General features: G+C 40.6%; 1 protein-coding gene across 2 annotated transcripts; it reads right to left on the minus strand.

Moving 5' to 3' along the window:
* Nucleotides 1-1,294: 1,294 nt before the first annotated feature.
* On the minus strand, nt 1,295-25,092 carry LOC137298158 (steroid 17-alpha-hydroxylase/17,20 lyase-like). Of its 2 annotated transcripts, none has more exons than XM_067830296.1 (11): nt 24,419-24,611; nt 24,053-24,266; nt 17,097-17,174; nt 16,165-16,263; nt 15,756-15,849; nt 8,319-8,474; nt 6,763-6,971; nt 6,089-6,217; nt 5,751-5,855; nt 3,137-3,271; nt 1,295-2,897 (listed from the first exon to the last, which is right to left on the minus strand). In XM_067830296.1, the coding sequence occupies exons 1-11, from the start codon at nt 24,425-24,427 to the stop codon at nt 2,551-2,553; spliced, it is 1,575 nt and encodes a 524-aa protein (XP_067686397.1). In that variant the 5' UTR covers nt 24,428-24,611; the 3' UTR covers nt 1,295-2,550. The 2 variants fall into 2 exon arrangements, with proteins under 2 accessions (XP_067686397.1, XP_067686406.1); XM_067830305.1 differs by lacking the exon at nt 24,419-24,611 and adding an exon at nt 24,985-25,092 and having other exon boundaries at nt 1,296-2,897.
* Between the last annotated feature and the right edge of the window lie 423 nt (nt 25,093-25,515).

The following is a 25,515-nucleotide window of genomic DNA, read 5'->3' on the forward strand; positions in this document are numbered from 1 at the left end:
ATAATTTATTAACTTAACACATGCTGGCTGGACAGAAGTCGTATGGAGACTGTACGGTTTCCATAGCAAATGCACGCAAAGAGTCTGAGTGAGACCTTACGAGGAATGTAGAATGGTGCAGGGGCTGGTCACGGTGATAACATTCCTCTAGGCGTGACAGCCAGGGTTTTCAGGAGGCACCGAAACCTATTAGAAAGGATGCCAAATGCGCCCCCTGTCACTCTGCGTGCACGAGAGGCCCGTTAATTGAAGGTTCTCTCATTGTGTGTCAAATACCTATGAGGATACCGTTTCAACAAATGCACTGTCCCCAACAAAAATGTCAGGTCGGGTATCTGCAACATTATGTCATCTATCTTTGACTATAGGCGGCACATAGAACCAAGGGCACCCACGCTCTGTAGCAGGAATTTGTAGTATGAGTCAACTTCAAAGACATTGTTCGGGATGAAAGCCTTTGTAGATGTATCACACACTTCCGGATTTTGTGACCTCTAGATAATGATTGATGTTTGCTATCAATGGCGGCCAGGCAATGATGGTAGTTTCATTGTCACATGAGGGCACTGGTCATTGGTTGGCATTGCCAGCAATGCATCATTGCAGTCAAACTACACTTGCACCGCACACCTCGGAAACTAGCACAGCGATAGTGTCGTATGCCATTTTCAAATTGCTGGACGATGAAGCTAGGTGATTCTAGGAGTCAGTCTTTTGAGCAGGTCCCGGAACATAGGTTACTCGATAATGAGGTAGGTTTTGAAGTTCCTATTCGACACTATCAACGCGGTCGTCTCCAGGGTTGGACATGTGATGTATTGAAAGGATACAGCGTTTGGAACAGATACGGAAATCCCGTGAACATATACAGAAATGTCACCTACGAGTGAGACCTCCATAATAAGAACACATACGGCATACGAGGAGTTGCCAGGATGTGTCCAAAGCTAACCCTTTTCAACAGGTGAATCAGCGAAAACGTCTATTCTTCAAAAATAAGAAAAGAATATATCAAATTACGATTATGATAAATCTAGGCTAAAAATTTAAAGTTTCCCCACTGAAGATAGAGGCAGTTTTTAATCTAGTAGTCAAAGCGTTCGCTCGTCACACCGAGGACTCATGTTTGATTCCCAACAAGGGTATAGTGTGTGATGCCCATTTCTGGTGTTCCCTGCTGTGAAATTGCTGGAATATTGCTAAAAGCGGCGTAAAACTAACTCACTCATCCATTTCAGAAAACGCACCAAAAATTGCATATCCACTCTGGTCCAACCACAATCCAAAGGCATCAAAAAGAATTGAGAATTCTTTATTCAGAATTTGAAGGCACTTGACCACAACATATAAATGTTTTGACGTCTAGAGTATATAAAGGCATTGTGCTGGTATTGATATTACCACATACACAGTATAGTACATTATACGGAGATATATTTTTCTGATCAACCACATTCTATTTGAAAACACTGCATTAATAGTTACGAAGCACTGATAACAGCCGTATACATACTGGCAATATCTCACAGGAGTTCTATGCTGATTTGATTGAAGGGGAAACCTTGGATCTATTAGCTATGTAGCGTCCTGCTGTTTCCAGTTTCATGCCATCCCTGGTGGGTCGTTTGGTCCAGAGTTCACTGCCAAACAGCAGTGTGAGTAGTACAGTTCTATGCACAGCTGATGCAGCTACGAGAGGGTTTACACCATTTGGTTTTATACCTATTCCAACGACAGAGTGAAAGGCTTTTGCTTTGCGCTCCAGTGTGTAGTGGTTGACGATATGAAGCAGAGCTTGAAAACCTGAGGGGGTGAGAGAGAAAGTTGTCATGTCAACTGCTAGGGTCGGGATACCAAGCAGAAGACTTCCAACGGCAATTCCATGTCCAGAATCTTGAATAGTATTGAGATGATTGATGAACACAGCGAGATAAGTGGATAAAACACTGCCCTGTCATACCCATTGTTGGACTGGAAACAGAGTGGCAGACATTCACATGCTTTTGAGGTCAGGGTGACAGTAGTTTCAGAGATTTGCCATTGATTCCAAGATCAGATAGATTCAGGAACAGCCCCTTGTGCCAGACGATATCAAAAGCCTGTTTATTGTCAATGAAAGCAGTATATGCCTTACTGCCAAGTTCAACATTGTGACTGATGGTCTCTGTTAAAGGAAGCTGCTGTACAACCATGCCCGCTTTGATATCCTCGTTACTGGGGATTTGGAAATGAGGTGCGCGTGTGCATGATCCATCTTGAAACCCGAGTGCTGATGAGCTTTTCATACAGTTTGCATATGGCAATAAGGTTGGATTTGTGCAATAGTATATAAAAAAACGCAGTGTGAATGGTATACCAATGTATCGCTGAAAGTGTATGTATATTAATACCAAGACTGAGCGATTCTTGAGTATATGCAATATACAGTGAATAGTATTATTATACAGTGAATAGAATTGCATGATAAACCCGGTAAAATTTTTGTTATCATGACATGTCCGTAACAGCTGTGTTCCTGTTATTACACATCAACCACAGGAGAAACCCCCGTTATACTTTCGATTCAAAGCTGATTTCATAATCCTGTGGTAAGGTAAAGAAAGACCCTCCACGTGGCTCAGTATTCACCTTAGCTCCAGGTGGGAGGGATACTTTGAAATGCCTCATGATTCCAGCCAGCAGAAGATGCAGTTCCGGCTTGGCCACGCTCTCTCCTAGGCACACTCTTCTTCCTGCGGAGAACGGAAGCCAGCTGTCTGGTTTGGCAGCCATCTTACCATTCTGGTCAAGGAACCGATCTGGATTGAATATATGAGGCTCACTCCACTGCTCTGGATCCTGATGCAGCGCGTAGTGGTTAATAATCACGGTAGTACCTTTTGGAATGTCATAACCACCTGAAAATGTAATATTTCAAAGACGTTAAGTTACTTCCTTGTTTTGTTTCTTTAAAAGACATTATACAATAAATGATATTAAAAATCCAGACAGGGCATAATTACGTCCACCTATCATTATTACCAAATAAGACTAATATCAACTCGTGACATGTTTTTTCTTAGCTGAAACGAGAGTTTGATGTGTAAATTGAAAACATAGAATGTTCATCTGCAGGCATCACAGGAAAGAGACCTACCCACTTTGGTATCACACAGTGTCTTGTGAGGGATTCCACATGGTGCCACCATATAGAGCCTCATACTCTCGTGCAGCACAGCCTCAGTGTAAGGGAGATTACTCCTGTCCGATACACTAGGGAATTCACGTCCGCCTGCATATTCGTAAGCATACGTAATAAATATAACAACAGTATTTAGAGTAATTAGAGTATTCAGTGGTGACTTCCACCACACAAAGGCAATGCTCAAAGCGCTGACAAGTCACAGTTCATATGCACAAGATAATCCATGGATTTATGAAACATATTTTTGAAAGAGGTATGTTTTGAGTCTCTTTTTGAAGAGTGGCGCTAGTTTTAGATGAAGGGGCAGAGAGTTCCAAAGGGTAGCAGCTGCATACTGAAAGGCCTCTTCACCAAATGATTTGAGTTTATATGAAGGCACGGACAGGAAAAACTGATCACGGGAGCGGACAGTTTCTTTGTTGATGAACTTTAAAGATCATCTTCAATCTTTGGGAATTATTCTCGGCATGCATGGCGGTTTCTTTTGTTGTACCTTCAACAATGTTTCATTACACAGCAGCATCTTTGTCTGCGCATCATATATAATCAACGAAGTGAGTGAGCTCACATCTGCAGCATTTCAACCATATCGTGACTATGAGCATAGTTTATTATATATAACTTGGACAATATACATTTCTTACAATGATGGATAGTGACATTTCTACATTATGTCAATTGCAAACTTAAAACTAAGTGAGTGAGTTTTAATTGAAAGTGAAATTGATAGTATTTCAGCCACATCGTGGATATGAGAGTTGTAAATTAAAGATAAATTTGGAGCTGGCGTTGGCCGACTTGTGGACGTCGGCAATGTATGCATATTCGTCTGATGATAGCTGCTCGCTAGTCATGGCCCTGACTCTGCCTCAGTTTGTGCTATATTTCGTTTAAAACGTACATGCTTTCATCTCAAAATGGTAAGGAAAACTCTGTCACTCCAAAGCGGGTTTGTTTGGAAGTGTTATGAGGAAAGAGAGTTATCACCCTTTATGAGCTCTCAACTTTTCCTTTTACCTTGTGCGAATTGGCACGAGTAAAACATAACACATGACGAAGAGGTCTTTTGTGTCTTTGTCGATCCCCAGGTTGTACATTACCCTCAACGAAAACTGTAGTTTAATAAAGGCATTTCAATGGCTTGAATTAACATACTACACGTTAACTAATACTATACCTCAACCACTGAAAATATCGCTGTTTAATAATTCACCAAGGCTCTTACACTCTGTATAACAACATCGAGCGCTGACGGAACTATTTTCATTCGTCTATATGATGGTGACGATGTGACGTTAAATATTAACTGACTGACTCGCTCACTTTTCTGCATTTGGTTTCGAGAATGTGAATGAAATACTTTGTTTCGTTACCTGAACTTCAAACAGCTGTAAACTGTATAACTGCCGTTAATATATTACTTGATATCGTGACGATTTGTCGGAAATCCTGCCGATTTGAACTCACTCATTCACGAATTCGAGGAGCGGTGGGGTAGCCTAGTGGCTAAAGCGTTCTCTCTTGATGCCGAAGACCCGGGTTCGATTCTAGACATGCGTACAATATGTGGAGCTCATATCGGGTGTTTACCGCCATAGCATTGCTGGGATGTTGCTAAAAACGGCGTAAAACACATTCACGCCCTCATGAATAGAATGATGTCAAGAAAGCATGAGAGTGAGTGAGCTAAATGTTACAGTAACACCGACAGTACTTCAGCCATATCGCGATTAAGAAAGTTGTAAACAATTAAATGAAAGATAACAGATTCAGATAATAAACTTATCTGTCTGCAAAGGACAGTAACATAACGTGAATACCACAGTTATATATGTGAAACTAGTATGAAGGTCTAAAACATTATAACTACAGAAAGACAATACACTATAAGAAACAGTCTGTAGATCGCCAACAACTGAAGGTAGGTCGCACCACTAGGAGCATATGGACTTGAGGTACATTTGGTAGCATGAGGGAGGTATGTCGATGGTCTGTACAGTGGTGGAAAGAGTGTAAGATTTTCGGATGACCGGCGAAACCTGAACATCTTATGTACATGATGCATTCCTGCATGGCACCAACGCCAAGCGTCTGCTACTGTCTTCTCGTCCCTGTATGTTCATCAGCAGACCCAAACCACTACGTTTTACGTTGTCACAGATCCTGAACCATTAGTTCAAATTTCATTTTCTGTTATTGCAATTTGCATTTTATTACCAAATGATGAATAATTACACTTATCTGTTTACAGTCGTCTTGCTTAGAGCCTTCCCGAAGAAATCCTTTGAAAATTTTGAGGATTCGGGTTTGATTTTGTTTGATACGGTGTAGGAGAATCTATTGATAACTCATTCAGAGGCAATCGTTTAATTGAATGAGTGACTTAAGTTTTGCCTCACTATTAGCAATATTTGAAAACGTCATGACGGGGGACGCTAGATATGTCTAACATAACCAAGTTTATTATCTAAAATTTCGCATATGTTTGAGAAGATCACTGAGCTTTGTTAGAAAAGTACACCAGCAACGCAATATACCACTTTACGGAATTAGAGCAGATATCTACCCAGAACGTGGTCCACCTCAGTGTGAAGCTTGTCTTGAATGTCTGGATGCTGAGCCAGGGCTAGTAGTGTCCACAGCAGGGTGATGCGAGAGGTGTCCATCCCCGCTGTGGCGACACGATAAAGTCAGTTCACATATATCATTGAAAGACATGAATAAACATGATTGCAATAATTGCAATATATGACTGATCCTTCTAAGGTGAACTTGATATGTACCATGCAAATCAACCAGAGTGTCGAAACGTGTTTCCTGTTTAATGCAAAACAATTTAATTAAGCTTAAACAAAATGTTACTCTTAGAAATATAGATTCTAAAAAGTAGGTTTGAATATGTACCACCAAATATATCGCTAAGAGTTTGTACGATATGACGGTCGGTGATTTGAGACATCACATCCGGGTCCTCTTCCTGGTATGCCTCTTCTTGAGCCAGCAATAGGGCATCACAGAAATCTCGGATGGTATCTGTTTTGAGAACGTAAGGAACAAAACGACTGATACTGGGACGCACACCAGTATTGTTAAGTTAATTCATCTTACTATGTTTAATAGCGATTGCAATATACTGAACAACAGATAATCTTCCCTGCTTCTGAACTACATCATTCAAGTGGCTAAATCATATTGTAATATGCGATATGGATATGTGTCTGGAGGAGAGACCAAACCCAATCTTGTGGAGAGATTTGTTCTGGATTTCTTATTTTTTTATTTCTTGAGTGTGTGTGTGTGTGTGTGTGTGTGTATGTGTGTGTGTCTGTGTGTGTGTGTGTGTGTGATTTTACCAAAGCCCAAACTATGTTGAATATATTACTTATTGCAGTGCTTATCATATGAGCTTTTTGTTTAAACTCGTCAACCATCGCATAGACGTAAACAATTATACTATTGATGCTTGCCATTATTCACATTAACCAAACACTACTGTAATATATAATCCGCGATTTAGCTTTGTGAAGAAATGTCACGTTATCTGAATGACCATAAAAGCAAGGAAAACCAGTATTTACCTTTACGTATGGTCTGCCGATGCTTGACAAGTTCTTCATTCAACAAGCCAAAGAACTTATCAGTTTCCTTCATGATACTTTTCAACTTCTTGGTAGGGAAGAGACGAAGAGGGGGAATTATGTCCTCAAGAAAACCGTTGCCGAATTCATCCAGAAAGATATTCAAAACCTGCAGCATGTCTCTGAAGTAGTTGTCGCTGACCTCACATCTAAAGGAATCGTTATGGGTAACAAGCAGAAATGTAAATCACAGTTACGTGGCAGGATACGTGATTATTATGAGGTACTGGTGTGTGATCTAGCAGAATAAGCCTCTGATGATATAAGTTGATGTATAAACCGCTAATGACGTCACTGTTTTTCAGTTTGGTTTCATCAATAACACGGTAAACCTCTGCAGTCAGTTTACCAGACATTCTCAAGGAACAGCCATTGAAATTGAACTGTTTTATTTGAACACGTTTTGAAGATTGATATAACTTTCTCTTGCTATCAAACGTGAGTGAGTGAGCGAGTTAATATTTAACGCCATATCGGCACTATTTCAGCCATATCGTGACGAGAACATTCAGCAATGAAAACGACTATTGTGTATATTATAAAACCTGTCAACGAAGGACAGTAAAACAACTATAATATCATAATTAGCATTAAAACTAGTGTGGAAAGTGAAAACTGATATCGTAATATGGACAATACAGTATGCAAATAAGCCATAGATCGCCAACACCAGAAGGTAGATAACCACAACAGGAACCATGGGGACTTACTGACCCTTTGCTAACTGCATGGTCCCTAGTTGGATTTACACCACCTCCTCAGCCGCTGGCGATTGTAAGAAATTTTAGCCAAAACTAAAATAACACAAATACTACACTTAAAAGTCCTGGAAAGTATAAATCTTTGAAAACTTTGGGACTTATGTACCCTCTCAGGAGGACAATAATTTTACAATACTTCAACCCCCTTTGAGGGTATTAAAGGTGACTTGCCTGACATCTCACAATATTAATACCGGCGCCTTAAACAAGCACCAGTTGCATGGATAGGTTCGCTATACAAATATTCCTACAGTGATAATAAAGAAATAATAATTAAAAATATTCAATACATTGTGTCGTGCTGGGTTTTGAATCTTCAATCATTTGTTTACTAGCTTGGTGGTCTCATCCACTAAGCTGCATAGGATTGCTATGAAGATTATATTTGCTTGTCAGTATTAAGCATGTTTTCCTCACAAGACAGTACGTGCAGCACATGCTCAGGACAGCAGGGGGTTAAGGCAAGGCATCGGCTGCCCGTTGCATCTTAGTTGATTTCAAAAGTATGAACAACTGAAAGCTTATTTTCGTTGCTAACGAAATGCTTTCATTTAAACAGATCACATCATCGGTATTATAAGCAGGACCAAACCTTCTTCTTTCGATCCTTTTCAATTTCCCCTACTTTTGTAAACAAAATCTTCAAATCTGTTTTAATCCTTCACGTATGTTTCAATGACAGTATTACCACAAGTCCTCATCATACAACTGGTTACACCGTTTAGTTCTACTCACGTGAAATTAAAGCAGATGTTGTTGATGATGTTGAACACAGTGAGGGAGATGATATCATGAGGATTGAATGGTCCCTTTCTCTCCTTTATCAGACCGATGGTTTTGGTCAGAGTTCGTTTTATTCCCTCGTCAAGGTGGGTACCCGTCATGTAGTACCTATGGCATGAGAGAAAGCAGAATCAGTGCAGTTGATTTTACATTTACGTAAGGCGTAAACTGGGGTAATTTGTCAGTGATTATCGCCGTCAGTATATTGCTTTTAGTAGACTTCTATTACATTGTATCTTATGGTATCCAAGAATATTTTAACATCTGGAAGCTGACTCACATCGTCAACATACTCGAGACAGGCTTGGACAATGAAATAGTGAAAAGGACATACATCATTTTCAATTTGCAAAGTGGCTTTATGATTATTGTCTTTTTTGTTATGCATCCTAGATGTCCTATGATGCAAATCATGTTTTGCATCCTGTTACACTCTTTCGCGAAGCAGTAGTTAATCCTCTCAATGCTACTGTCAAACCCACTGGAGATGAGAGCACCGTAATGACACCCCCAAATACAACTGGCAAAACATTATTCAACATGTGGGATTCTCGTGTCATTTAGATTATGTATGGCATGCATTAACTCTCAGCTTTCTAAATATATAACCTTCAGTTAGTTTATGTACCTTGAAAAGTAACGCTCGCGAATTGAAAAGGTGTTTCTCGGCAAAGAGCCGCAAATAAAGATCATTGTTGATTTCAGGCACATCAGGGCAAGTGGGTACCCAGATAGTGAGTGAGTAAATATTTAAAGTAACATCAGCATCAGTCATATCCTGACTGAATCTAAGCTTTTAACTTCAACATAAATACTAAAATCACCAAATTCCTGTCAGCGAAGGAAATAAAACCAACTGGAATATCACAGATACAAGCAATATAACTAGTATCTATCTTTAAAACTGGATTTCAGATTAGAACAATGTGATATATAGACCGCCAGCACCGGAGATCACCATTCAAGGGACCACAGGACTTACAGTACATTTGTTACCTGCATGAACCCTGGCTGGATATATACCATCCTTGCAGCTACTGGCGATTGTAGGGATGTTAGACCATAATGTAAAATCACACAAATGCTACGTTTGAAAATTCTGGTTAGTTGAAATGTACATTGAAGTTTTTGGGACCTACGTATCCTCGCAAGAGAACAATATTTTAACAGTACTTTTGAGGACACACAGCCACCAATCTGAGTTGACAATCTCAAATACCAACAACAAAACATTATTTTGGTATACTTTATTAATACCTATTTGGGTGTCCCACTTCTTCTACATTAAATATGCTACAAACAAAACGTATGGGAACACCCTACTTAAACGTAGTGAGTCCATTTACACTCTAAATTAATTTTTGTGTTCTTGATGGGCACATGAAAACGACATTTTGGAAGATGAAGTGAAGCAGCTGATTCAGTATTTATTGGGTTTGAGTGAAATGAAACACTGTCAAAAACAGTGAAAAACACACCAGCACCATGATTGATTCACACGCCAAGCCACCAAAACCTACAGTACATAACCTCATGTCGATAAAAACTGACTTCAACTGGGAACCGGCATGATGAAGAACTGACTTTGAGCAATGACTAGATGAGAGGACAGCTATTATAAAGGATGAGCATTACTGTTCATGTCATAAAGTTTTATGAAGTAACATAAAATATACTACCGACAGAAAATAAGGGAATCAAGAAATTGAATGTAGATGACTTTGACTGTGACAGGGTCCGTTATCGTGGCGTATCTCCCAAAAGCAACATCCAATGACAATGGAATTTCGCATAATGCATGCCCAGCATGTGCTACACGTGCATACAGAAGTTAACTCCTGTAAATGTACTGGAGAAGTCGCAATCACTAGTGCAATAGAGATTGACATTACTGACAGAAATGCTTCCGAGGCAGTATCTCGGTGAAGCAACAAAATGGAGAATTGTGGGGATGATAGAGGGGGGACATCATTATGTGAAGCTGCCCGGCAGGTGGGTAAATCAAAAAGTGTAATTTCACGCCTGTGGGATAAGTACCGTCAAACGGGTGGGGTTGCAACGAGACCTGGACGTGGTAAATCAACGACACCACGACAGGATCGTCTCATGACGTTAATTGCTCTACGCGATAGGTTTAAATCGGCCCCTGCCATCAATAGAGAATTCCACACACTCACTGGAAGACGCATTTCAACCTCAGCCGTTAAAAACCGACTCTATCAAGCTCGTCTGAAAGCAAGACGGCCTTTTAAGGGTGTGACCCTTTCAGCTCACCATAAGCGCCAAAGATTGGCATGGGCTAGGCAGCATCAGGGACGGGCTATGCTCCACTGGCGTTACACCATTTTCTCTGATGAGTCAAGGTTTTGCCTACGATTCACAGATGGCAGAAAACGTCGTTGGCGTCGGAGCAGGGAGCGATATGCCAGAGCAGCAATTCTTGACCATGATCGATATGGAGGTGGTAGTGTCATGGTTTGGAGTGGGATTACACATGACAGACAATCAGATTTGGTCATCATTAACGGAGCCATGACTGGTCAGCGATACGTTGACCAAATATTGCGTCCTGTTGTGGCTCCATTGGCTAGAGTTATCGTCCGAAATTTTGTATTCCAAGACGATAATGCCAGACCGCACCGGGCCCGAATTGTCTCCGCTTATCTCCGACAAGAAGGTATCCAGACATTGGACTGGCCCTCTAAGTCCCCAGACCTGTCCCCAATTGAACATCTCTGGGACGTTCTTGGTCGAAGGGCGTACACCAGGGACCCAGGACCCGCCAACCTGGCCCAGCTTGGTGCAGCTCTCCAAAAGGAATGGCGGGCAATACCACGGGCAACCATCCGGAAATTGATTAACAGCATGCCATCAAGGTGCCGTGAATGTGTTGCCCAACATGGTGGACACACCAGATATTGAACTTGACGCCTAAAATTGATTTAGTGGATATTTAAAGCAGTTTCAAATTCGCTATCATTTCATTAGTTCCCTTATTTCTTGTCGGTAGTATATAACAACACCAGACCAAAAATGGGTTAATGATTTCATAATCACAAACACTCAACCCACAAGTATTAGGTAAACATTCAACAAGAGGTGCGACCTGTGTTTGTCTGAAGCATCCAAGTAATCACATTAGGTGGCACCTGGGGCAATAGATTTCCTTTCCCTAATTCGAGCGCTGTTTGGATCGTATTCATATGGATTCACATTTGGGTGTCTACTACCATGCATATACATGTGACTGTGCCAACGACAATATCAAACACTTACAAACCCTAAATGAGCGACTGCTCACGTTTGGGCATTTTTAAGTTCAAAGTTACTGATCTTTGCATGACTGTCTGTCTGTCTGTCTGTCTGTCTCTGTAATGTTAAATGATAACAAATCTGTCAATGAAGGACAGTAAAACAACTAGATTATCACAAATACATATTTAAAACTAGTATTTAAATCTTAAACAGTTAACTATACTGCTTGACAAGTAGCCAGCGCAGTGAACGCGTTTGTGACAAGCAGGCAAGTAATCTGGACGAATACACTTGGTTGCTACAGGTGGATTAGTGCTTACGCACGTGCAATACATGCTGACCGTGGCGTGAAATCAATACCGGTACTGTTCAACATATGTCTTAGAGGGATTTAGTTCAGCAAAACAGCATCAACATTGAACTTTTCAATGTTTAGACGACAACCTGTTTCTCTCTTGTTTCAAATGGTATGTTCTGGAGGACGTTCCCATATATGCAAATTGGGGTCATTTGTCAGGTCGTGGCTCATATAATGCTTGTCAAGCAGTAGGGGACGATATAATATAAACATTGGCTATACATCGCCAACAGCTGAAAGGTATATCACCATACCAGGGTCCATGGGAATTTACAGTACCTTTACTACCTGCATGGGCCCTAGCTGGATTTACACAATCCCTTCAGCACGTGGCGAGAGTAGGAACATTTAGCCACAGTTAAAAGAGCATATATACCACGATTAGGAATAACAGTTTGTCTAAACTGATCTTGAATGCTTTGGGACTTACGTACCCTCTCAGGAGGACAATAATTTTACAATACTTCAACCCCCTTTGAGGGCACAGCCACTAACACTGTAAGCTACTGTGTAAACTACCTATCACTAAAATATATCTATCTACAAACCATATCAATCAGAATTTATTAATGAAATCAATTTCTTTAAAAAAACAACAATGAAATGAGAATGAACAGCAGTAAAAAGATTCTTAACTGTTCTTAAATTAAAGTACACTGAAAGTCCTTAAATAATCAATCAGTGTTCCACATCAATGTAAATGTATCTGCATTTTTCTCACATATTACTCACATATTATTACATGTCATGTTATTATGTTATTATTGCTATGATTGTAACAGAAAGTAATAATCATTATTGGGTCACAATGTTTAGTGTTCTGAATAGTAGCTATGATGAATCACATTTCGTATGATAGATGGTCAACATTTTTAAGATTTTGGTAGCAGGCTGTCCGGAAATTACCTGCCCGTGGTTTTCTATGTGTTACTCTTGGGAGACTGCTAGAGATGGCTACAGTGTTGGCGATGGTCGTATTTGCTCGAACTTTCGGGAAATGACTGAGTATATATATAAAGGCTAGTTGCCGTGTTGAGACACACATTCGCATTCACTGGAGTATCATAATCAATCGCTGCCAACGCCTGAATCAACATTAGCCGCTGTCAGACCGCTCGTTGTGTCACATCCTGCATAACTGTTTCACTCTAGCTCTAAGACTTTGGTGAGTTGGCTATATTATATTTTGTGACCCATTTCCTTATATAGCTTTCGTCTCACTCGTATTGTATTTCAAATCAATACTGTGCAATTGACTTGTGACCTTGTATAACTTGCTGTCTTTGCCAAATAATACAATGTTTGCACAGCGGATTTCTTACATAGTTTGTCACGGCAAATTCGTAACCGTAACAAACTGTAACAGAAAATGCCAGATACGCTTATGTAACCATTTGTGGTTAATTGCATATGGAAATGTCCAGTCTAGAACCACAAACGTGACGGTGTCATCAAAGTTATGAAGGGTCACTACGAGTCAACAGCGCGTGTGGCCACCTTGTGCTGCAACACATGTTCGCAATCTCCCAGGCATGGACGGACAGAAATTTCTAATGAACGCCTGTGGGATAGTCTGCCAGTGATGTTGGAGGGCCTGTGACACTTCGTGGTGATACAGGTTGATTTCATCCCACAGGTGCACAATCGGGTTCATGTCGGGGAACATTGCAGGCCAGTTCATCACATGAACGTTCTCTTGATTCAGGAAGTCCACTGTTACCCTGGCTACATGAGAACGACCGTTGTCATTTCGGAAAACATAACGTGGACGACCGCCATTTTGGTCCATCACGGTGAGTAGAGCAGGACGAAGAATGTTTTCCACATACCGACGAGCAGTGAGATTATGGCCTACAACAGACATGCGGGATCGGAAGTTGACGTTGATGGCACCCCAAAACCATGACACTTCCGCCTCCAAACCGATCGTACTCTAGGACACGTCGCCGATAAACTCTGAGACGTCCATCTGCAAAGGACAGGTTGAACCTGGACTCATCTGAAATAATGACATCTCGCCATGGTCTGTTGCCAACATAAGCCCTGTTTGCTGCCAAACGTTGTCTGACAACAGGATCGGACCACGGTATGGGCGACGGCACCGGATGCTGAATGCAGAAAGGCGTCTCCGAACTGTCTGTGCCCTGATATGGCGTTGCCTTGCCCCAACTGATGTGCCTTGGTAGACCATCCCAGTGGCCTGATTCCTTTGATCATGTGTTAAGCGTGGCATTTTTGTGAAGTGCTGAAATTTCGAAACAACTTGTGCCTTTTGTGGACCAGGGTCACGGAATTCACGGCCACGAGTTGACTTGTCACTTTAGTTGCGTTTGCACGATGTAACCCCGTGTTGCATTTTGTTCATGAAAGCTCATTACAGAACAATGACACTGGATTCGAACACGAATTGGGACCCAATAAGGCCTTCCACCCCCATTTTTTCCATACTGCCGCTAGGAAAAAAAAATCCAACAAAATTTCTCCCTACCATTCCAAAAACGCGATTGCGTTTCCAATGGCTTTCAGTACGTTTATCCCATGTGATGTTGTGAAATATCAGAAATACGGATATTGAAATCGGTTTATAAAGGTTCCTAATACTAAATGATTTCCACTTTCAATGAGTTCACGTAAATTCAGAATTTGTTTACATTATTCATGTTTGGTTTGTTTTTTTTAAACATATCTTGATTCGTCGATAATATAATGTTACATTTTCGAGTATTAATTTGGCATTTTTCAGTTGTGCTTTGTTTAATGACTGTTCGAAATCACGACCCTCTCTACAATGACTTATAGGTTTATTACAAGCTACTGATCAAACTTCATCGATTTTATGGTTGGTTGTTATCACTCCACTATAATAACGAAAGTCTAAAAGTTAACAAGGAAAGTTTTCTATACATTTACCAAACCGTGAATGGTATCCATATAACTTAATTCATTTATGCTTTAGTTCCTTTTGGTTTATTTCAACATATTACCGAACAAAATGATGTTTATTAACATTTACATTCAAATTTCATTCAAGCTGTAATGTATTACTTCTTGTGGGACAAAGCCTCCATGGTGCAGTGGTTCGATCCCAGGCCGAGACATACCAAAATACTTCGGCATGGTGAGTGAGTGAATGAACGAGTGAGTTTAGTTTTACGCCACACTCAGCAATATTCCAGCTCTATGGCGGCGGTCTGTAAACAATCGCGTCTGGACGAGACAATCCAGTGATCAACATCATGATCATCGATCTGCGTAACTGGGAACCGATGACATGTGTCAACCAAGTCAGCGAGCCGGACCACTGGATCCCGTTAGTTGCCTCTTACGACAAGCATAGTCGCCTTTAATTGCAAGCATGGGTTGCTGAAGGCCTATTCTACCCTGGGACCTTCACGGGTCACTCCGGCATGGTATCTCAGTGAACTACCACAGTAAAACGAGCTTAAATCTGGGCTAGAACAAGCAGCAACACACATATACACATGCACGTCGTGATGTGAGCGAAACCCTCTCAGGTACGACGTTAAATCCCATTTCACCTCGTCCCACCGATTGCTTCGTGTATTTACATCAGTACGTGTTTAGCTAAAACCAGTACATCACATTATGAAGCTACTATTTATAATGACGTAATCCTCTCTTCCAGTTACCGTGCCAACGGAAATATAAAACACACATAATTGCACAGACCCTAATACCTCGTACACGGTCATAACCATTTTATCCCAAAATTTGTTTTATATAGTATTACCGTAAATGAAAAGTTAAGCGCTAACCTCAACGCTTTTGTAGCCAGCTTTCTGTGCAGTTTCCAAGTAGGACTGTAGTCGCCTATGACGATACTCCTCCCTCCGTCTGTCAGGAGCAGCGCTGGGGAGAAACGTATTATATGTGTAAGCGTGCACACATTTAGTATATTTGCGATTTTTTGGTTATAAGTGGTAATTGAATGACAATACGTGCATATCATCAACGGTTAAAATCAATAGTCATTCTGTACGAACTGTTCTTGTTGGATATACAAACTGTACAGACAGTACTTCATGAAGGCATATGCCTATTATATGTACAGGCCACTAAAGCAGTTTATGAAATACCAATTGTGTCATACCAAGATGAGCCATAGTTTTTCTGATGCTATCGCTTTGAATGAAATGGTCATGACATTAACCCTCTCATATTTACTGGAATACAGATGAACCCGTCCAGCAAAGTCTGCTTGTCTTTTAACCATGGCCTCCATGACGACGTCGATACTGTTTAGTCCCACAATTGCAATGTGTCCTGTGACGAGAAATACTCATCAAGACTAATACAGTTTAGCTCAATAGAATATTTGCCTGTGCAGCTAACGAGGTAAGCATATAGATAACAATCATATTATCATATTTATTATCACCCGAGATATGGACATATTAACAATGTTTAAAAAATAAAATTACATTTTCTAAACGAATAATATTTTCTTTTACAGATTAAGATGGAACTGCAGCAGATTATTGTTTGCATATTTCTGGATAATTTGGACAAATCAGGCTCACGATGTACTCATCTTCTGTTTCCTTAGTAAGGACATATTCAGCAATGTCAGCAATATGCAAATGGGATTTTAGGCACACTCCATCTTCAATCATAAGCATATGTAAACTGAGACGGAATAGTGCAAGTGCAACACCAATATTGGTTCAGCATTTCTTGATGCACTGTGTTTCCTTCACATGAAGATACAATCTAGTTTCACTCAGTGTTGATAACTGATGTTTCCAGATTTGTGAAGAAATATCCCAAGCCCCTTGTGTAAATTCTCTCACAAACTCAACACTTACATGAACATTCTGGACAACCCAGATATAACTAAAGCCAAACCTGAAGAACGTCTCACCCAGTGAACATATACTATGTCTGTAAACTCGATTTAGTCAAGATGTAGCCAACATATTGCCGTGACTGTAAATTTTAACTCACTCATTCATTCCCATCGATATCAACACCTATACCGTTGAACATGTGTGAACGTTAGATGTGATAATGACAAGGATATATTTTACTCTGGAAAAACGCTTTTGCAGCCGTTTCCAATGCTGAAGAGTATCTGTGACTTATGATTGTTTACACACCGATATTAAACTTCACAACTGGACCATACTTGGCCTTCCACTCCATCATCTTCTCGTAGATTCTTGCATTTCGGAACTCTGAAGTTAAAATAACGTCATTTTAAACCTTGTTTTCAAAGAGGCAGTTGCTATCCCTACCAATGTATGTGATGCTGGTTTCTACATTGACGCATACGCATTATAACCCCTTCATACTTGGAATGAAAATTCCTGGTAATTCTGAACTGCATCCTGAAACTTTTTATTCTACTTCGAAAGCAATCCATCTATTCGTGTCAGTTCTTGTACAATTTCGGAATTTTTTGAACATGTCAAGAACTTTCGAGGTTCATTCGAAGTGGAGCATATCGAACAGCATTTGAGATACATTCTTACTACATTCTAAATATTCTTACAACATTGTAGTAGTCGCAGGAGAATCGGACAGGCAAGTCACTTCTCCAAATCCTGCAAGAATGTCCCAAATACGCCCCGAATGCACTTCGATTGCTGGTCCAAGTTAGGCGGATTTCAAACGTATCGGAGCATTTCGATTATTGTTGGAATACAACTGGAATGTACATGAAATACACATCGAATACAGACAGAACGTTCGGAATGCTCTTCGAACGAACCCTTTCGTCATCAGAATACCGCCGAATTGCGTAAAACTGAGAACTCAGAGGACCCAAAGTGACTAATAATATCATAACACATCAATATGCTGGTGTCATATTTTATGCGGAAACTTATCAGCAAATCGAATGTGCATATGTCACCTATCCATGAATCATCTTGTTCTGAGCGGGCACGACTCAGACTGGGTTGATGAGGTAATGTTTAAGAATCCCTCGCTTCTATTTTGCAGCCTGTGTGTCTATTATTCCTCCTGCAACATGCAACAGTTCTTTAAGCTGCAGAGCTTAGGATAACGAATCCTCATCAAGTTGTGCTCATCAACGGAGGGCCTGTTCAACATAGCGATGAGGAGGATTTGCCATGACTGGGCCATGATTCCAAATGCATTTTCCACTACCCGCCGGTCCTTGCTGATCCTGTAGTTGTAGATTCACTTGTCTCTCTGTAACGTCCTGTGGTCATATGGTTTCATCCAGAATGTCCTTACTCCAAAGACATCATCTCCCACAATAAAGCATGGCCTGCGCTCGTCATCTTGTCGTAAAGGGAAAGGATAAGGAAATTCTATGCTCCCTTCTTCAAGACAGTTCTTGAGTTTGCAGTCGTCTGGAGATATAAGCACCAGACATACTTCCGTAAGCACCAACGTCCATCCACAGGAACTTGTAATTTACAGTCACAAGGGCCATGAGGACCACAGAGAAGACGTCCTTGCAATCGTGGTATAATTAGCCGCTCTTTGCAGGTTTCTTAGCCATATGTTTGCCATCTAAAGCTCCTACACCTTCTTCTGAATGCTTCTTCAGTGGCCAGGGTGATTGTGTTGTATATAATTATGGTGTACCTATCACCTGAAGCCAGAAACCTCAAAGTGATGGCGAACTTCAAGCCTCTCTCATATATGGATCCTCCTTATGTATTCTTCGCCCCAGTTTTGACCCAACTTTAATTAACTCATCCCAAGGTAGCTGGAGAATGACTTCGTGTCTTCAACTCTCAGCTCCTCCATCAGTCTGTAATGCCAGCTTGCACGTTTCCTATGTCAGCCACGGTATGGTCTGGCATCTCCTAGGTCTCCACATCTCTTTCAATCAGGTCTTGCTTGAGGGCAGCAATCTGGAGCAAGACAACAGGATCCAAGGGTCCATACTGTATAGGAGTTAGGCAGAGACTAACTAATAATCCAGATTCAGCAGGCTTTTACACCTCATAGGGAAAACTTCCGGCAGCACTCTTGATGCATTTCAGACATCCACTTTACATTCTAAGTGCATTTGAAGGACATTTGAAATATTCGAAATTCTTCAACACTCGATCCATATTCAGGGGTCATTCCGAGAGGGTCCTGAAGGCATTCTATCTAAATTCGAAGAGCATTCGAGGTGCGTTCCAACTAAAATTCGACCGCTATTCGCGCAGCAATTAAACTGAACTCGTACGCAGTCAAAAATCATTTTAAGTATTCTTGGTGTATTCTAATGACATTCTAATTATTCCTACTGTATTCCGATTCGCTCGAGCTGCATTCGTAATCGAGTACATTTGGAATGAGTAAGAATAATACGAGGCGGTTTCGAACTGTTTTCTAAATGTTCCATCAACATTCGTAAACAAAATGAAAAAAAATGTTTATTTGAACATTCTCTCGCTTCGAGTTTTGGAAATATATGTTTTGATTCTCGTGGATTCCTGTAGGTTCGAAATAAATGTGAAGGAGCCTTTAGCAATTGAGGAACTGGGTGTAATCATAATTTCACATTACAGTGTACACGCATGCCTGTATGATATTTCTTTAAAACGGTGGATAGCTGCTGAAGGAACAAGCAACGTATTACAGCTGATTCATTCAGCATACATAACCGTGTATAAACAGAATGACACTGATGGCTATCAGGTACACGTACTTTGTAAATGTCAACACAAAACCTTTAATCATACGGCATATGTCAAAGCGAGTCAGTTGAACAAGTCCCAGTTTTCAGTGAGCACGTGCTTATGAATCACCGTCAGTTAGACCACCTAATGTTTGAGAAGTGAGTGTATGTAATTTACTGCTGGTTCTCAACACAAACACAGACGACGGCAAGTTAAATGCTCACTTGACATAAACACGGTGACACTGTAAAACTCCCATAGGACAACAGCCATGCCATTTCCGCGTCGAATTATAAGTGAACTGTTCATGTTTCATAATGCCTTATGGAATGTACAGACACCTTGATTATTGTAACCATGATCAAATGATTTAGGAGTTACTCCCATTGGTTTTAACGTATTGTGAGTGATTATATTTGGTTAAACGCTGCTAAATGTCATAACACCCCATTCTACAATGACATATACACCCTGAACAAAAGCATTGTAGATATGCACTCATTTCTCTTGCGTAGTGGCTTGGTTGCACTGCGGATAGAGCCTTCTCAGTGGTTTCGCCCTTACTCAGGGGTGAAACAGGAAAAAGAAACAATTTACATAGTGTCAAATGCTTTAATTATTTCCACAACGATACAAAATACATTGCAAGCTGCAACACCTGTACTGGCACTCTACTTCTTATGTTATGGACAATTTTAATGGAATGAGTTATGCAAAAAGGAACACCCCTCTAACATCATAAAATAGTTTCGTCTGGTTTGACCTTCGTTCTGACGTCAATGCGGCGTGCCATTTTCGAAACGTGGCTGTCCTAGATCTGTGTAAGTGCTTTGCGCAGTTCCCAAAGTAAATATAGTCGCCAAAACGAATGACGATGAAGGCCGCTGTCTGGGGTTCAATCATTTATTGTGAGTTTTTCTGGTGATTCAACATGGCATACACTAAATATGTAGATACATTATATATTTAATACACCGGATGTATATTGCCACTGATTTAATCTCATTTCACTTCATTGTTTCATAATAAAACCAAAGTAAAATATTGCATAATAATAACACAGATTCTCACATTACATACAAAGAATAATCTCAAGAGTGACACAATAATACTTTGTAACCAAACAATTAGTACACATATATGCACCTACGTATATATGGTAAAGAGCCTATCAAGCGCATGGCGGCGCCCTCCAAAACCACATGGCATTCACGCTACCGTCTGTACTACACAAACAGCAATTTATTCAGTCACAAATCACACTTTTTGGAATGATAATGTGCAAGAAATATACTATGAATTAGGGAAATTTAATTTTAAAAGTAACTACGTTAGCAAAGATATTAAAAAAACTTGTTTAAACTATTACAGAATTACTAATGTTAGTTCATTAACTACAAGAAGTTATAATACAATTATATTTAAACATAGTATCATATGTTATTGTGGATTGGATTATTACACTCGCCTTACTTGTACAAACAAGTAGTGGAAAAATGCTACACCGCCACACCAACACAAAATGGCTCACGTGTCAAACTCTGTGTACCAATTCGAAGTAAAGGTTAATTGCTCAGCGGAAACATGCAGAGCCAACCGTTTACCAGTCAGCCAATCACAAATCAGTGTCAAATAACTGATAACATGATAAACAATTCCTGGGGTCGTGACCTGACAACACTTAACATGGAACAAACCCTTGAACTATGAACCTTGACTAACAGCCTTCAATATATACAGTGATCTCAGAATAACTGCATGTTTCTTAAAATGCTACCTTTGCCATCAATATAAAATATTAATCTTTTCACCGCAAATGAACTGAATAACCTAAAGACATACTACCACCTAAAACCTTTTAATGAACTATGTTTTTATGTACTTATATTTTAATTGCATTTTATGACTTGTAACTAAAATGACCTCAACCGCAGCAAAATGACATTCCTAAAATACAACTTGGAAGTTGAAACAACTGTAATTATATTAATTACAACATAGATAAAAAGACTAAGTCTGTAAATTGCTAGTTACAACTTGACGTCAAGTTTGAAAAGGGATTGATTGTGGAATAAGATTTACATGTCGAATCAACCACGTTTAGAAGCAGACCGCTTTGTAAAATGGCCGAATACTGACGTCTTTGAGAGTTCGACGAAACAATGCTACACGATGACAATTGCTAGGGCTCACCATCCTATTACCTTCTATTATAAAAAAAAATCAAACTCAAGTACAATGCACAGGCCCAAACATAAACAAACAATATCTAACACGTAAATCAGAAATACCCCTTAAACATTCATCCTCATCTACACAAAATGTGCAGCAGATCGTTAGTAAATACTTACCTACCTGGTTAAATCTTTTCCGCTTAGAATGATAAGAATGGAAAAATTGCAAGATTTGCAAATTTATACCACCCATATCCCACCATGTCCCGATGCATCGTTCAAAACTTATACGAATGTCCATAGTTGACTCCCTTACCGCAAGGTCGCTGCAACTGCCGGGGATCTGTGTTCGTACACTTCGAAAAAAACACAGTCTAGTCCCAAATGATGAACACAATGTTCCAAGTTAGTTGTACGCAAGCAGCAATGTCACTCTTTCACCGCATGCCGAGGTGGAGGCATCCACGTGAAACCATGATGCACACACGTCGGTCACAAAAATATTTAAATAGTTACACATCGTAAGTCGATCTGAAAAGCTTCTTTTCTTCGATTGTTCAGGGTTCAGATATTATACTACCTATTCCACCATGTCCCGTTGCATCGTTCAAAACGTATATGTCCATAGTTGACGCCTTCACCGCAAGGTCGCTGCCACTGCTGGTGATCCGTGTCCAATCTAGCCCCAAATGATTATGTTCCAAGTTAGTTGCATGTACACAAGCAGCAGTGTCACTCTTTCACCGCATGCCGAGGTGGAGGCATCCACGTGAAACCATGATCCACACACGTCGGTCACAAAAATATTTAAATAGTTACACATCGATCAGAAAAGCTTCTTTTCTTCGATTGTTCAGGGTTCAGATACGACAGTCAGTCAAGTCAAGATTTCCACCATATCCGATCCAAACACATCAAAGAAATTGCCGAGGCCAAAAGTAACAGTTTCAGACGACATGTTATTTTTTGTTGTTGTTTTTTTCATCATTGCTCGGGTTAATGAGTGCAAAATACTCCTAGGCACAGTGAACCGGCACTGAGATTGTAAAAAATCTCCTGATTTTTTTAGCAACAGCCAATCCCAAACGAACAAAGTTAAATGTCACAGTAGATTACTTTGTTAACATATCTTTTCATAAAGATTAACCCAAAGTCAGATTTTCATTGGATGCTTGAGCGAGCGAGCGAACGAGTTTAGTTTTACGTCGCACTTAGCAATATTTCAGCTATATGGCGACAGTCTGTAAATAATCGAGTCTGGACCAGACAATCCAGTGATCAACAACATGAGCATCGATCTGCGCAATTGGGAACCGATGACATGTGTCAACCAAGCCAGCTAGTCTGACCACCCGATCCCGTTAGTCGCCTCTTACGACAAGCATAGTCACCTTTTATGGCAAGCATGGGTTGCTGAAGGCCTATTCTACCCCGGAACCTTCACGGGTTGGATGCTTGAAAGACACCTTCTACATGAATTTAAAATGAAAGAATTCTGAAATTACTCCCTGGCCCCTTCTGCCCATAGGCGCATGAAAGAACCTCGGTGCCTCTGATCTGGTCTGCTTATAAACGCCCGATGGTGGTGTACCCCTCAGATTTGGCATTATGGCGTGTGGTGAGAGTTTTAACTCTGCACTTTCATAGTGCTTGTCGAGCCTTTTGCACGTGCGCACCATGCCTTTGCGTAAATGGCGTCAGTTGCCTTTTTTCACTGTTGCCCATCTGTTTACCGACTAATCGATTTTCAAACGTTTTTGCGATTACGATGCATTTGTAAGCTCCATATCAAAACACAATCTGCGTTTTTTCACTAAGTTTCCACGTACGTAAATTCACGAGAAACGTTTCACGTTTGCATTACTTTTTAAAGAGTATTTTCCCCGGGAGTGAGTTAGTGAGTTTAGTTTTCCGCCGCACCCAGCAATATTCAAGCCTTATGGCGGCGGTCTGTAAATAATCGAGTCTCCACCAGACGATCCATTGATCAACAGCATGAGCATCGATCTGCGCAGTTGGGAACCGATGACGTGTAAACCAAGTCAGCGAGCTTGATCACACGATCCCGTTAGTCGCCTCTTATGACAAGCACAATTGCCTTATAGAGCAAGCATGTGTTGCCGAGGGCCTATTCTACCCCGGGACCTTCCAGGTTTTTTCCCCCGAGGTATCCATATCGATATCGGATATCCGTTGCTGTCCCGGGATAGGCCAAGGGAACTTTCATGTGACGCTCTGTTTATCAGTGAAGGTAAAGTTGATTTGATAAGTACATCGCAACAAACAAACCTAGGAGGTTCCCAAGCAACGGCAGGCCTCTTGGTCCAGGGGGTAGGTTGTACCTCTTCTTGGTGATCAGATAAACGGTTACTCCAGCAATTGTTCCCACTAGAATAGCCCGACCTGTGAGACTCTTCGGTAACAATTCCTCCTTCCCTTTGAGAAAGTCCAGCAGCTGGTCCAGGTAAGGGACGTTCTCCAGTAGCTCCATGTCCAGAGTCAACTGCCAACACAACACAGACTCACATAGACATCGTACAAATAAACATCCCGATTTTCAGGTCAGGCATGAAAACATGAACGTATTGAAGTCTTGCACATAGTCAGTGTTTTATCTAATAAAAACTAATAGCACTATTTTGAAACCAAACACACCTTTGTCATAAACCTTCAGGTCTGTCCTTTTGTTTGTAGTGCTGTGTCAAGTTAACCCACCGTTCTACGAAAACAAAATATATATTATCCAGGTCATTAGTAGTTCACACGGGACACACGTCACGCGGAGGAAACCGTGGTATATCACGCTATTACTATATTGCCCCAGACAAGTGTTATCTGGCCAAATTGCGCCAGATATAGGCCACGCTTATCAGCGATATGTCAAGTCTCGATTCTGGTTGCAACTGGTGCACTCCTTTGGCATTTAAAATAAGATAACGTCGACTATAAAAATGCATTGTCAATGCGCAGTTTTTCGTAAATGAAGACATAGTCTATGTTGGTAGGAAGGCCAATGTGCTGAATCGTGTAAACCTTCCATGTGTCATACACGCAAGAGCAGGCTGGGTAGTTGAGGACATATTAGTGGTCTTACATTAGCTTCGTAGTCGTGTTTACTAACATTAAAAACATAGACATCGGAACGTTTTAAACTCGTTCGTTCAGCAGTTTAGAGAGTTTACACTTCACTGTCAAGCCAAAATAAGTAACATTAACATTACCTGTTTACTGAGAGAGACACTTGTGAAGCCACCGACTGACGACAGAATGACTTCGCTGGTGAGTCTGGAGCAATCAAAAGCACAGAGGGTCTGTATGGATAAACAGGATATCTCAGAGGGTGTAAGCAGGTGTCCTATTTCTTCGTGAAATGGGTTTTTACATCGTGATCAAGATTGTTGCACTTCAGCGACTTGACTGCACGTGTCTGTGGGGGTTAGACTTGGTCTCCGTAGAAGTGGGAGGTAATGAAAAACTTTTACATCATACAAAACTGTGCTTAAAGTGAGTGAGTGAGTGAGTTAATATTTAACGTCACATCGGCAATATTTCAGCCATATCGTGACGAGAACAGATTTGAAATTGAAATGGGATATGGCTATATGATAAAAACCTGTCATCAACGGACAGTAAAATGATTAGAATATCACAGTTGCGGGTAAAACTAGTGTGGAACGGTAAAACTGATATAACTTTTTGGAAGGTAAAACACGAGCTATATACGTCACCAGCAGCTGAAGGTAGATCACCAT

Source organism: Haliotis asinina, chromosome 1 (assembly GCF_037392515.1).
Source record: "Haliotis asinina isolate JCU_RB_2024 chromosome 1, JCU_Hal_asi_v2, whole genome shotgun sequence".
In the NCBI taxonomy this organism is placed as follows: Eukaryota; Metazoa; Mollusca; class Gastropoda; order Lepetellida; family Haliotidae; genus Haliotis; species Haliotis asinina.